The 13,234-nt window shown below is 39.5% G+C and overlaps 1 protein-coding gene across 1 annotated transcript in view; it reads left to right on the forward strand.

Annotated features, from left to right (window-relative positions):
• The first annotated feature begins 3,222 nt into the window (after positions 1-3,222).
• Positions 3,223-13,234, forward strand: part of Cbl (Cbl proto-oncogene, E3 ubiquitin protein ligase) — a 38,015-nt gene continuing 28,003 nt past the window's right edge. The window contains exon 1 of the mRNA XM_013009502.1: positions 3,223-3,542. Coding sequence (XP_012864956.1) covers positions 3,223-3,542 — 320 coding nt within the window. The remainder of the gene's footprint in view (positions 3,543-13,234) is intronic.

Below are 13,234 nucleotides of genomic sequence, written 5' to 3' on the forward strand. Positions count from 1 at the left end.
TTTTTTTTTTTTTTTTAAAGCTTCCCTGTTGAGCTCTGGGTGTGGTGACAGCGCTTGGGATTTTAAGTTCAAGGGCAACCTGATGACATAAGGAGACCATCTCAAAAAAAAAAGCAACAGCCTCGCTATATATTTGTCTTGTAAAGTATTAAAGTTAAAGCTGAGATGATGGAATTTCTAAGACTTAAAGTTTTGAGAGATGTAGAAATAAGTGAGCTTCATTTCTGGAGCCACTTTCACTACGGATACTACAGGAGGGGCCTTTGGACATTTACTGTGGTCCTTTCCATTGTGTTGCCAGTGATCCTATGCAAGATTTTTTTTTATTGTGAAAATGCCATACAGAGGAGTTACAATTACATCGGCAAAGTAATGAGTACATTTCTTATCACGCATTGTTGCCTCCTCTTTTGTTTTCCCTTCCCATCCCTCCCCACCACCCCCGCCTCCCTACTCGTAAGATTTTTTTTATGGTAATAAAACTTAAAATTTTATGTGTAACTCTGCATAACAAATGTTTGTCTTCATTGCATAGTGCTTTATTCATTTTTATTATTGTGATATTTCCATATATATGCATATGTGCAATGTACTCCCTACTGCTTTTCTTGTTATTTATTTTTCCTGGTTCTAGGGCTTACACTCAAGGTCTTGGCACTATTTGGCTTACTTGCTCACAGCTGGTGTTCTACCTCTTGAGCCACAAGCCACACTTCTGCTCTGCTTTTTGCTAGTTAACTGGAGTTTGACTGCTTTAGACTTTTGTCCTCTGACTGGCTCCAGACACCATCCTCCAAGTCTCAGCCTCTTGAGTAGCTAGGATTACAGGTGTGTCACCAGTGCCCAGCTCACTTTGCATTGTTACACCCATGGAAATGAGAAATGCTTCCAGGATAGATGAAGTCAGACTACAGAGACAATAATATTTATTGAGAATTCATCTTGTTCAAGAATTGTGGCACAAGTTAATTTTTATTCTCAGAATATTTATTGAGTATTCACTGTGTGTGTCACTGTTCTAGGAGCGAGAGATGGATGTAGGAAAACAACAAATAAAAGTTCCTGTCCTTGAAAATGAACAAGTTTATGTAGTTGTATGAACTTACAGTTTTTTCCCTACAGTTTTCTGAGTGGTAGAAAAGTAGTTGTATTCAAATTCAGAACAGAATTAGGCTTAAGCACTATTCTCTAGTAGCAATTTTCAAGCATAGTTTTATTTCTCCTTATTGTGATCATAAATACTTTCCAGATTTTTCTATTGACCTTTGAGCATGGGCAGAAGCAAAGGGAAGAGTGAAGATGGAGAACTTGTTATGAATGAAGTATGTGGCAGCTGTACAGGAATGCTGTTGGTTTCCCAGAGCCTAGCATATTTCTTTTTGACATTGTTCAGAAAAGTACTGTAAACTTACAGGCAGAAGTAAACAAAGGCAGCCATTTTTGCTACTTACAAAACTTGGAAAGTAAAATAAAATTTGCCAAATAGAGAACAGACCTAACAGAAAATATTTTATCCTTCAGAAGTTTTTTGGATGAATGCTTTTTTTTTTTTTGGTCTGTCGTGGGGCTTGAACTCTGGGCCTGGGCGCTGTCTTTAAGCTCCAGCTCAAGGCCCAGTGCTCTACCACTTGAGCCACAGCACCACTTCTGGTTATCTAGTGGTTTATTAGAGGTAAGAGTTTCTCGGCTTGGCTTTGAGCCGTGATTCTCAGATCTCAGCCTCCTGAATAGCTAAGATTACAGGCATGACCCACCAGTTCCCAGTGGGATGAATGCTTTTAAAGCTCATACATAGTCTATGTGCTTTGGAGGTTAACTTTGATACCCATTTAAAATTCATTAAATCATAAAGGCAGTTTGTTTTAGTTTTAAATGTCAACTATTGACTTGAATTATTCACATATTATTTTGGAACTTTTTTTTTGAAGGAGGTTACAAATATCCTGTCTTGGGCTGGGAAGGTGGCTCAGTGGTAGAGCACTTGCCTTGCATGCCTGAGGCCCTGGGTTTGACTCCTCAGGACCACATAAACAAAAAGAAAAAAGCCGGAAGTGGCGTTGTGGCTCAAGTGGTAGAGGGCTAGCCTTGAGCTGAAGAGCTGAGGGACAGCGCCCAGGCCCAGAGTTGAGGCTTCACGACCGGACCCCCCAAAAAACAAACAAAAACAAACAAACAAAAAAACAAATATCCTGTCTTCAACATTTCCAGAAATGGCAAAATAGGAAATAAAATACTTAGTTTTTATAATTTTATATTGCTTTATCATTTGAGGAGTCTTTGATGATTAGTTATCAAATAGGAATTTTGCAGTTCTAGATAAACCTAATGATCCCATTTCTTTTTTTTTTTTTTTTTGGTCCGTTGTGGGGCTTGAACTCTGGGCCTGGACACTGTCCCTCAGCTCTTCAGCTCAAGGCTAGCGCTCTACCGCAGTGCCACTTCCAGCCTTTTTTGTTTATGTGGTGCTGAGGAAATCAAACCCAGGGAGGGCCTCATGCATGCAAGGCAAGCACTCTACCACTGAGCCACCTTCCCAACCCCTAATGATCCCATTTCTGAAAGCTCTATTCTAGGAAAATGATCTGTATAACAGAATGGAATACACAGCATATAGGGAAGTCTAGCCTTTAATCTCATTTGTAAGTGGAAGGCCCTGAGTTCAAGTTCTATATTGTTTAAAATAAAAATACAGGGCTGGGAAGGTGGCTCAGTGGTAGAGCACTTGCCTTGCATGTGTGAACCCCTGGGTTCGATTCCTCAGCACCACATAAGCAAAAAAGAAAAAAACCGGAAGTGGCACTGTGGCTCAAGTGGTAGAGTGCTAGCCTTGAGCTGAAGAGCTGAGGGACAATGCCTGTGCCCAGAGTTCAGGCCCCACGTCTGGACCTCCCCCCCAAAAAATAATAATAATAAAAATATAAAAAAAGAACCCTCCCATCGACAACGAGAAATAGTGTGATAGTGAGCAACTGATCATGGATTATTGTTTTACATTTTCATGGACTTTTCTTCTGTAAAAGAGCACCTATTTCATGACTTTTAAAAAATAATTTACAAAGGGGAATTGGGCTGGGTGCCAGTGGCTCATGCCTGTAATCCTAGCTGAGGATTGTGGTTTGAAGCCAGCCTGGGCTGGAAGTGAAGCCCTGGCTCAAAGTGGTAGAGTGCTAGCCTTGAGTGAAAATGCTCAGGGACAGCACCTAGGCTCCGATTTCAAGCCACATGATTGACAAAAAAAGGGGAATTGTCCTTAAGATCCTTCAAGTAATAGCCGTTCTTTTCCATTTGTTGCAGGTGGTACGGTTGTGTCAGAACCCAAAGCTGGCGTTAAAGAATAGTCCACCTTATATCTTAGACCTGCTGCCAGATACCTACCAGCATCTCCGTACTGTCTTGTCAAGATATGAGGGGAAGATGGAAACACTTGGAGAAAACGAATATTTTAGGGTGTTCATGGAGAATTTGATGAAGAAAACTAAGCAGACCATAAGCCTCTTCAAAGAGGGCAAAGAAAGAATGTATGAGGAGAATTCCCAGCCTAGGTAATGGAGAAAAATACTACACAAATATTGATGCAGGTCTGTGCTTGCCTGGAGTTGGCTTGAGTTTTATTTTAACTGTAGTGAAAAGCTGACATGATATAAAGATGTGCTTTATATAAAAGGTTACTTTGGTGCACTGCACTATACCATGCTTAGATGTGCTAGATTTGTTTATCTCTGAAAATAAGTGATTTATATACTGGTTGTGCATAGTAGGTCCTTTGGGGAGTCCGAAGATCATGAAAGTTTTTGTGTAGTTGGAGAATTTGAAAGAAGATTGCGGTAGAGAATAAATAATAGGTCAGATTTTACTATAGTAGCATATTATGTAGGTTGTAAACATTGAGTAAAAGGAAAATAAGCCAATAGATTAGATGACTTTTGTTTGGTTATTTTTATTTATTATTTATTTTTTGCTGGTCCTGGGTGCTGTCTCTGAGTTCTTTTTGATTAAGGCTGGAACTCTACCACTTGAAACAGAACTACTTCCAGTCTTTTTTTTTCTGTTATTAATTGAAGGTAAGAGTCTCATATACTTTCTTGCCCAGGCTGGCTTTGAACTGTGATCCTTAGATCTCAGCCTCCTGAGTAGCTGGGATTATATGTGTGAGCCACCAACACCTGGTTATAGCAAAGTGAAGTGACATTTCTTTTCTTTCCTTTTTTTTTTTTTTGGTCAGTTGTGGGGCTTGAACTCTGGGCTTGGGCACTATCCTTCAGGTCTAGGTGAGCGTTCTACCTCTTGAGCCACAGCACCACTTCCGGTTTTCTAGTGGTTTATTGGAGATGAGTCTCGTGGAATTTCCTCCCCGGGCTGGGGATCTCAGCCTCCTGAATAGCTAGGATTACAGGCATAAGCCACTGGTGCCTGGCGACATTTCTTTTATAACTAAAATAACTTTCTTTTTTTGGCCATGGGGCTTGAACTCTGGGCCTGGGCGCTGTCCTTCAGCTCAAGGCTAACGCTCTACCTCTTGAGCTACAGTACCACTTCCGGTTTCCTGGTGGTTTATTGGTGATGAGAGTTTCACGGACTTTTCTACCCAGGCTGGTTTTGAACCGTGATCCTCAGATCTCAGCCTCCTGAGTAGCTAGGATTACAGTCGTGAGCCACCGGTGCCCGGCTTAAAATAACTTATTTTAACTAGAGTAGGTAAAGGCAAATATAAGATATTTAATTCGTAACACTCTCCTCCACATGTATGCTAGGCATATGCTAGGCATTTAGCTACATAGTACCAATTCACAGTTTATTCCATAAACATTGGAGAGACCACTATGTGTTTTTTTATACTATTAAATACTAAAAACTAGGCTGTCCTATATGTTACTCGTTTGCTTATTGTTAGTTATATACTGGGAAGAAGTTAACTGTGGATGTAATTATACTTGATTTTTTTCCAGTTGGAAATAAATATTAACTCATCTAGAACAAGTAATAAAATGCAAATTTCACTTATATATATTTATATATATATATAATTCTTTTTGGCAATTGGGCTTAAACTCATTGCCTGGGCACTGTCTCTGAGCTCTTCTCAAGGCTAGTGCTCTACCACTTTGAGCCACAGCTCCATTTCCGGTTTTCTGGTGTTTAATTGGAGATAAGAGTCTCATAGACTTTCCTGCCTGAGCAGGCTTTGAAACTGTGATCCTCATATCTCAGCCTCCTGAGTAGCTAGGATACAGGCATGAGCCACCAGCGCCTGGCTTCCACTAAGAGTTTTTAAGTGAGTAATTTACTTTTGAGGAGTGATTTGAGTTGAGGACCAGTACCTAAATGGTGTCTGTGTAGATGACTAATTTGGCTCGCTTGGCTTACGTGTTGACAGCTTGGTGTCACTTAAATTTTTCTCTGTCATATGTATGTTGCCTTTTCTGTAAGAAATTACTCAGATTTAGTCCATATGTATTATAAGTCTTGTCTTACTGAAAATGTTTTTTGGTGGCAATTCAGAAAAATTTGTGACTTTTCAGGAAAATGAGGAAGGCAGATTATGAGTCCAGGCCAGCCTGGCCTGCATAGTAAAGGGGATCCTATCTCAAACACAATGGTTAATAGGATTTTAAAGAAAAAGATGTGTAGACTTTTAATGTTGGCTCTTTCTGTATACCCTCTCCTCTGTATTTTGCACTATACATACTAGCTTCTCTGGCTTCTCCAGACTTGGAACCAGAATATTAGGTTGCCTGGGCAACCCTCAAGTCTTGGAACTGTCCAGGAGTAAAGTAAGGCAGTCATAGGACTTCTTCATTGCTTGTCCCCTCTATGGCTCATGTCAAGTGTCTTAAAAACTGTTGTTTCATAAACTTTGTCTAGCGTTTTAGTTCTTTTAGGTCATGTGGGAAGGTAAGTGTCTCTGTAATTTCATCTTGAATCAAAGCAGAAGTTCAGTCTAGAGCTTAGAGCATTTTCTGATGCAGATGCAATTAATATTTATCATTTCTTGCTTTGTACAAGATATATGTTCAAAACTCAGATCTAGTCTTCACTCTGTCATGCTGCATATATTAATGAAACCCTTTACTTACAGTGCCCAATACTTAGGCACTGTATATTTACTGCTGAGAAAAATAACATGGCCTTTGCCCTCTATAAGGACAATATTTTTCACTTTACAGATAGGGAAGTTGGGGGCTGGGAAGGTGGCTCAGTGGTAGAGTGCTTGCCTTGCATGCCTGAGGCCCTGGGTTCGATTCCTCAGTACCACATAAGCAAAAAGAAAAAAAAAGCCAGAAGTGACGCTGTGGCTCAAGTGGTAGAGTGCTAGCCTTGAGCTGAAGAGCTGAGGGACAGCATCCAGGCCCAGAGTTCAGGCCCCACGACTGGACCCCCCAAAAAAAAACCAAAAAAAAGATAGGGAAGTTGAAGCTGAAGAAGTAACCTAAGTCTATGTGCCAGTGCCTTAAAAAAAAATCTAACCTTGAAAATGTTAAGACCAGAATGACTGTATTTTATTCTCTGCTATAGAAATAGACTTTTGGAAGCCATATTTTTAAAAAAGATTATTAAGTAGTTTGCAGAGTAGTTGCAGTTCCCATAAGTTGGGTTGGGAATACATCACATCTTGATCAATGTCACTCCTTCCCTTGTGCATTTCCTTTCTACCCTTCCTATCCTCAAATTAGATAGTTCAGTTTTTACATATTCTACATTGAATATAATGATTGCATTTGAGGAGGCCACATTTAAAGGATGTCATATCAAATATTAAACTAAATAAATTGGCGAATCTGGGGCCACTCCCTTTTTATGGGTGTTGGGGTTTGAACTCAGGGCCTTGTGCTTCTTTGTCAAGCATTCTATAACTTGAGTCATGCTCCTAGCTCGATTTTGCTTTACTTATTTTTCAGATAGGGCTTTGCAATTTTGTCTGGGCCAAGTATCTTGGACTGCCTATCCTTCCTATGGTTTCCACATAGCTGGGATCGCAGTAGCTGTATCACAGTTGCACACTGCTGCTTGTTTGAGCTGGGGCTTTTCAAACTTCATGCCCTGGCTGGCCTCAAACCACAATTTCCCTTCCTCTACACCTCTGTCTTCCCAGTAGCTGGAACCACAGGTGTGAGCTACCACACCTGGCTTTTGACACAAAAATACCAGTGCGGCTTACCATCAGAGTATGTATTCACATAATAACAGAATTTCACTCCACGGTGTTCTAGTTAGGACACAGGTTGAGTATGTATGGAGAGAGAGAGAATATGGAGATACTGTCCTAAGCCTGCCTCTGAATAATGAGCATTAGCTTTTGTAAAACCAGAGCATTATTGAGAAGTAGGCTATGAATGTCAAGTAGAATGTGCAAAAGTTTTTTTCTAATCACTTTGCTGTAAGAGTGCCAACCTAGAGTTGGTCTACAACCATAATGCTTGTGAGGTCTACAGTTGCATTTAAATTAGAACATTTTAAAGAATGAGCTCAAAAGCTGGCTACAAGAATGTTTTTCTTGCCAGCCTGTAGCATACAAGGCCAACTGAATGCCTCCTAGAGATACATGTTATGAAAATGTTAGCAAAGCTGGCAACTTCAGAAGCATGCTGGCAACTTACTGTTTCTACTTTTTACTTTTATTTGCTATGTATTGAATTTGAAATTTCTTCAGAAAACTCAAATCCTACATACTAAGTTTGTTAAGGAAATGAAGAGCTTCAGTTAGCATTTCGTTCCTCTTTCTTTAAGCCCTCCCCTGCCCCTTTTACATGCAAAACACTCAACAGCTTGCTGTCTAATAGAACACATCTATGGTTGAAATTCAAGTTCAAGTATTTGGAGTTAATGCCTCCTAACTTGAGTTGTTCTTATTTTTATATTTGTTCTGATTATTTACATTTTAAATAGTTCATTATTTTCTTTTGTCTGTGAAGTTGGAACCGATAATAGTGCTCCTTTTTCTCCTCTAACTTCACTGGTGTGAGTGTGGTTAAGCCCATCACTTAGGAAAGAAAATCTTCCATTGTTTCTCTGAACAGTGGCCTCATTTCCCTTGATATGAACCTTTGACCTATATATGGCCGAAAGTTTTTTTTTCTTCTAGATCAAGGTTTTATATATTATTTTCCTTGCAGACCCATATTGACAAAGACTCTTCATAGCAAAGTTTTTTAGTCTGGTTTCACTTAATGGTGCACTTACATATCAGAAAATATGTGTGGTGTTGTGTGATGGGTTGAATGTGTACAGAAATATGATGCGGTGCGGGATTGTGCAGCTGGATTGCCTAGATTTATCTACTCTATTTACTATTTGTATGACCTTAAACAAGGTACTTTTCCCCCCTTTTTGGTAGTATTGAGATTTAAATTCAGGACCATGCTCTTGCTAGGCTGTTGCTCTACCAATTGAGCCATGCTCCCAGCTCCTTCATTTAGCTCAGATTTCTCATTTTAAAGTATTTTCATATTGTAACTGTTAATCATTTAATGTAAATATAAAATTACATTGCATCCCATAAGCATATACAATTAAATAAAATTTAGATTGGAGATGTTACTCCAGCTCATGGCTTTAATAGCCAAGAGTGAAAAAGGTAAGCAAGAATAGTGAGAGGCTCTGAGTTCAAGCTGCAGTGCTAGCAGTAAACAAATAAGACAAGTGAACGAATTCCACACTTTTAACCCTAGTTACTCAGGAGGTTGAGACTAGAGGATCGTAATTCGAAGCCAGATCAGGCAGAAGGTTTCTGAGACATCTCAAAGTATCCAGCAAAGAGCTGGGCTGGCAGTATGCCTCAAGAGGTGTAAAGTACCAGGTCAAGTAAGCCAAGTGACACCCTGAGTTCATACTCTAGTGTCCCCCAAAGTGCTTTTTTTTTAGAAAATTTTTTTCATAGGATTCTTTTAAAATTAATAAATTAGTAATTAGAAAGCATTTAATACAGTGATTGATTCAGAGAGAGTAGGAGATAAATCTTTGATTAAAGGAAAATTAGATGCCAGGTGTTTGTGGCTCTCACCTGCAATCTTAGCTACTCAGAAGGCTGAGACTTGAGGATCATGATTCGAAGCTAGCTCAGCCAGGAAAGTCAATGACACTTTTATCCCTTATTAACCACTGAAAAAGTCGAAAGTGGAGCTGTGTCAACTGGTAGAGCTCTAGCCTTCAGCAAAAGAAGCTCAGGGACAGTGCCCAGGCCCTGGAGTTCAAGCCCCAGGACCGGCAAAAAACAAGAACAGAGAAAATTAGAAGCCGAATACATATGGCTCATGCCTGTAATTGTAGCTACTTGGGGCTGAGATTGTTGGGATCATGGTTCAGAACAGTGTAAAAGTTTATGAGACCCCTTTTCAGCTGCAAGGAATAATATACCTATGAAAAAGTGTTTTCCAAGAGCTTCACAGTGGAGCCAAGCATGAGAAACATTAGTGAGATGATCAAGATACACTCTTCAGTGATGTCATGTAGTTAGCATGATATGTGATGAAGGGCACTTGGACCTCTTTCCATGAACTGATAACTACACGAGATGACAAATACATTTGGTAGGGATAGGAGGGGATTGTTGGAGACTCAGTGGGTTACTACCTTCCCATTTCCTTGGTTAGTTTTATATCCCCTTAAGCTTTGTAGTTAACGGTGACTCAGTTAACTAAATATTCTGGAAGATAAATGGTAGCTATTATTATGTACTGGGGGGTGTGGCTTCAAAAGCTGGATCATGAGTATGCATTAAATATACTTAAGTTCTTAGTATAAAAGGTCATTGATATTTTTAGTTTTATTGACTGAGTAGCTCAACAGTTGTTTGAGACAGGGTCTTGCTATGCAGCTCAGGCCATCCTCAAAACTTCATGTAGTTTCCAGGATTGACTTGCTCTGGAGATCCCTCTGCCTTGGCCTCCAGTGCTGGGATTACAGGCGTGAAGCCTTTTTTCTTAAAAACAGCTTTAGCAGATAAGAGTTAAACAGCACTGACTTCCTGTGAAATTCTGTTGAAAGAAGTTCCCTTGTATCTATTTTTAAAGCTGGTTATTATGACCAGAGGATGCTGCTGCTACTGAGTTATAAATGTTTTCTTAATATGTTCTCACTCAGTTCTGTGGATGATGCTGGTATTTGTATATGGTTTTTGGCATTTAGCAAATACGAAGAGCAGTACCTAACACTGATTTTTGTGTTAGAAAATAAAATACTTCAGAAAACACTAGTTACTTCACCTTTAAGCATCATCACCTAAATATATTTTCAGTTCACATTAACTAAATGGCAAGGAAGGGGTAATACTGTAACCTCATTATGAGCATACAACTCTAAAGTGGTACAATATTTGTGTTTGTTGACCATTGTGTTAAAACTGTTAAGTCACATTGAAATTTTCTCATTGGAAAAGAGAATCTTAGATCTATAAATGCAATTAAAGTGATTTATATCTAGATTTTGAAGATTTTCTCCAAATTATTGGATGTCTTCTTCAGTGTCGTGGAAATTTTCAGTTATGCAGATTCTTTTGTTTTTGAGAGGTAGCCTAGGCTGGCCTCAATCTCAAGATCCTCCTCTCTGTCTCCTAAAGTGCTGGGACTATAAGCTTGCACCAGCATGCCTAACTAATAACCTAGATTTTGAAAAAATTTTTATAACCACTGTATACAGAATTACAGTTAACTAAATTGCTGCTTTTAAAAGGAAAGTTCTTTTGCTTTTCTTTGTAAGAATAAAATAAACCTCTTTTGAACTTTTGAACCATTTTCATATGAGCCTTACATCATTTTTGATGTTCTGTGTTATATCTGCAAAAATGAAAAATTCTTTTGAATCAGCTACTTCACACATTCTGAGATTGAGCAGGTATCTAGTGTACATACCAAAATTTTAGCTTAACAGATTAACTTTATTTTTCTGACTTCAGATCCAACTATATTTAAATAACATAAAAGCAAGTTTAGACGGGCGTTGGTGGCTCAAGCCTGTAATTCTAGCTACTCAGGAGGTTGAGATTTGAGGATCGAGGTTCAAAGCCAACCTGGGCAAGGAAGACTGTGAGACTCCTATCTCCAATAAACCACCAGAAATGGGAAGTGGCGCTGTGGCTCAAGTTGTTGAGTGCTAGCCTTGAGCTGAAGAGCTGAGGGACAGTGCCCAGGCCCAGAGTTCAAGGCCCATGACCAATCCAAAAAAAAAAAAAAAGCAAGTTTATTTAAATTCATGACAGGCAAGAAGAAAATACACTTTAAAAATGACAGTTTTTCACAGTGCAATCTCCCCTTATATAACTAATGTGTACTAATTTAAAAAAAGAAAAAAAAACGAACAATTTCTGGACATAGCTTCTGGTTCTGGGTCATGTAAGGATGAGCACTAGCTTTCTCATGTCTTTTCCCTTTAATCCTCTTAAGAAAGAGGACTGCTAAAGTTCAGGTTTGCTTCCCAGTTTTTTTTGTTTTTTTGGTTAGTTGTGGGGCTTGAACTCTGGGCCTAAGCTCTGTCCCTTAGCACTTCAGCTCAAGGCTAGCGCTCTACCACTTGAGCCACAGTGCCACTTCCTCCCAGTTTTTTTTTTAATAGTACTAAGATTTGAACTCAGGATCTTGTGCTTGCTAGACAGGTGCTCTACTACTTGAGCCATTTACCTTGACCACCTACCTTAACCCTGTGTCCTTCTCTCCGCGAGTGCGTGCGTGCGTGCGTGCGTGCGTGCGTGCGTGCGTGCGTGTGTGTTTTGCTAGTCCTGCTGCTGCTGCTTGCTTTTCTTTCTTTCTTTCTTTCTTTCTTTCTTTCTTTCTTTCTTTCTTTCTTTCTCTCTCTCTCTCTCTCTCTCTCTCTCTTTCATTCTTTCTTTCTGTCCTGGGGTTTGAACTCTGGGCCTGGGCACTGGCCCTGAGCTTTTTCACTCACAGCTAGTGCTCTACCACATTGAGCCACAGCGCCACTTCTGGTTTTTTGATGGTTTATTGGAGATAAGAGTCTCACGGACTTTGCTGCCTGGGCTGGCTTTGAACCACAATTCTCAGATCTCAGCCTGCTGAGTAGCTAGGATTACAGGTGTGAGCCACCATCTCCGGCCCCTGAGCTTCTTTTGCTCAAGGCTAGGTCTCTACCACTTGAACCACAGTGTCGCTTCTGGCCTTTTCTGTTTATATGGTACTAAGGAATCCAGAGCTTTATGCAAGTAAGGCAAGCACTCTACCACTAAGCCACATTCCCAGCCCATGTTTTTTGTTTTTTCCTTCCTAGTTTCAAATCAGTGGTTTAGTATAAGCCCATATTGTTTCATAGATGCAGTGAGATCTTTGAGAGTGATTCGCTTTGGCTTCCTCATGTCACATATCTGATACAATGGAGGCCACAGAGGTATAAGGTAATTGCAGGAACTCAATACGTGAGTAGATCAGGAAATACATTTTAGAAATCTAGTTGTCTTGTGGGGTGGTGCCCTAGGGAGTCATGCATGCTAAGCAAGGGCTCCACCTGCAGTAGACATTTAAGCATCTTGACTGTTCTCTTAAGTAGGTTTAGACACGCTTGGAGAAAATAAGCTGACCCTGCTTTGTTGAATGGATACTTCATTATTATCAAAATGAAATTTAAAAAAATATAGCCCTGCCGGGCGCTGGTGGCTCATGCCTATAATCCTAGCTACTCAGGAGGCTGAGATCTGAGGATCGTGGTTCAAAGCCAGCCCTGGCAGGAAATTCCGTGAGACTCTTATCTCCAATAAACCACCAGAAGACTGGAAGTGGCGTTGTAGCTCAAGTGGTAGAGCGCTCGCCTTGAGCTGAAGAGCTGAGGGACAGCGTTCAAGCCCTACCACCACCAACAAAAAAATAATAATAAATAAAAATAATAAAAATAAAAAATATATGTATAGCCCTGATGGAGAAAATCTGAATGAATATATTACTATATTAGATTAATTGTTTTGTAAGTCATCAAGCTACTTTTTTGAAGAACAATTCATTCTCTTAGTATTCATTCTTCAGCCATCTTTTTCCTCTTGAAATTTGTTATATGTACATCTTAAGGGATGAAGCATTCTCATTAACACAGAAAAGAATGGTACATTTCAGAACTTAAGCCGTAATAAAAGCATTTTTTCATAGAAGAGGCTCATTTGTGTTCTAATACTATGTTTTTCCTTCCATATTTCCTTTTTCTGTAAAAAACATGCCAAAGTATAGATAATTTTTTAGTACCTTAAGTAGTAAGTAAATACACGTGTCAAAATTATTTTGAGAGATTTTCTGTTTTTTTTTTT

Source organism: Dipodomys ordii, unplaced genomic scaffold (assembly GCF_000151885.1).
Source record: "Dipodomys ordii isolate 6190 unplaced genomic scaffold, Dord_2.0 Scaffold10, whole genome shotgun sequence".
NCBI classification, from domain to species: domain Eukaryota; kingdom Metazoa; phylum Chordata; class Mammalia; order Rodentia; family Heteromyidae; genus Dipodomys; species Dipodomys ordii.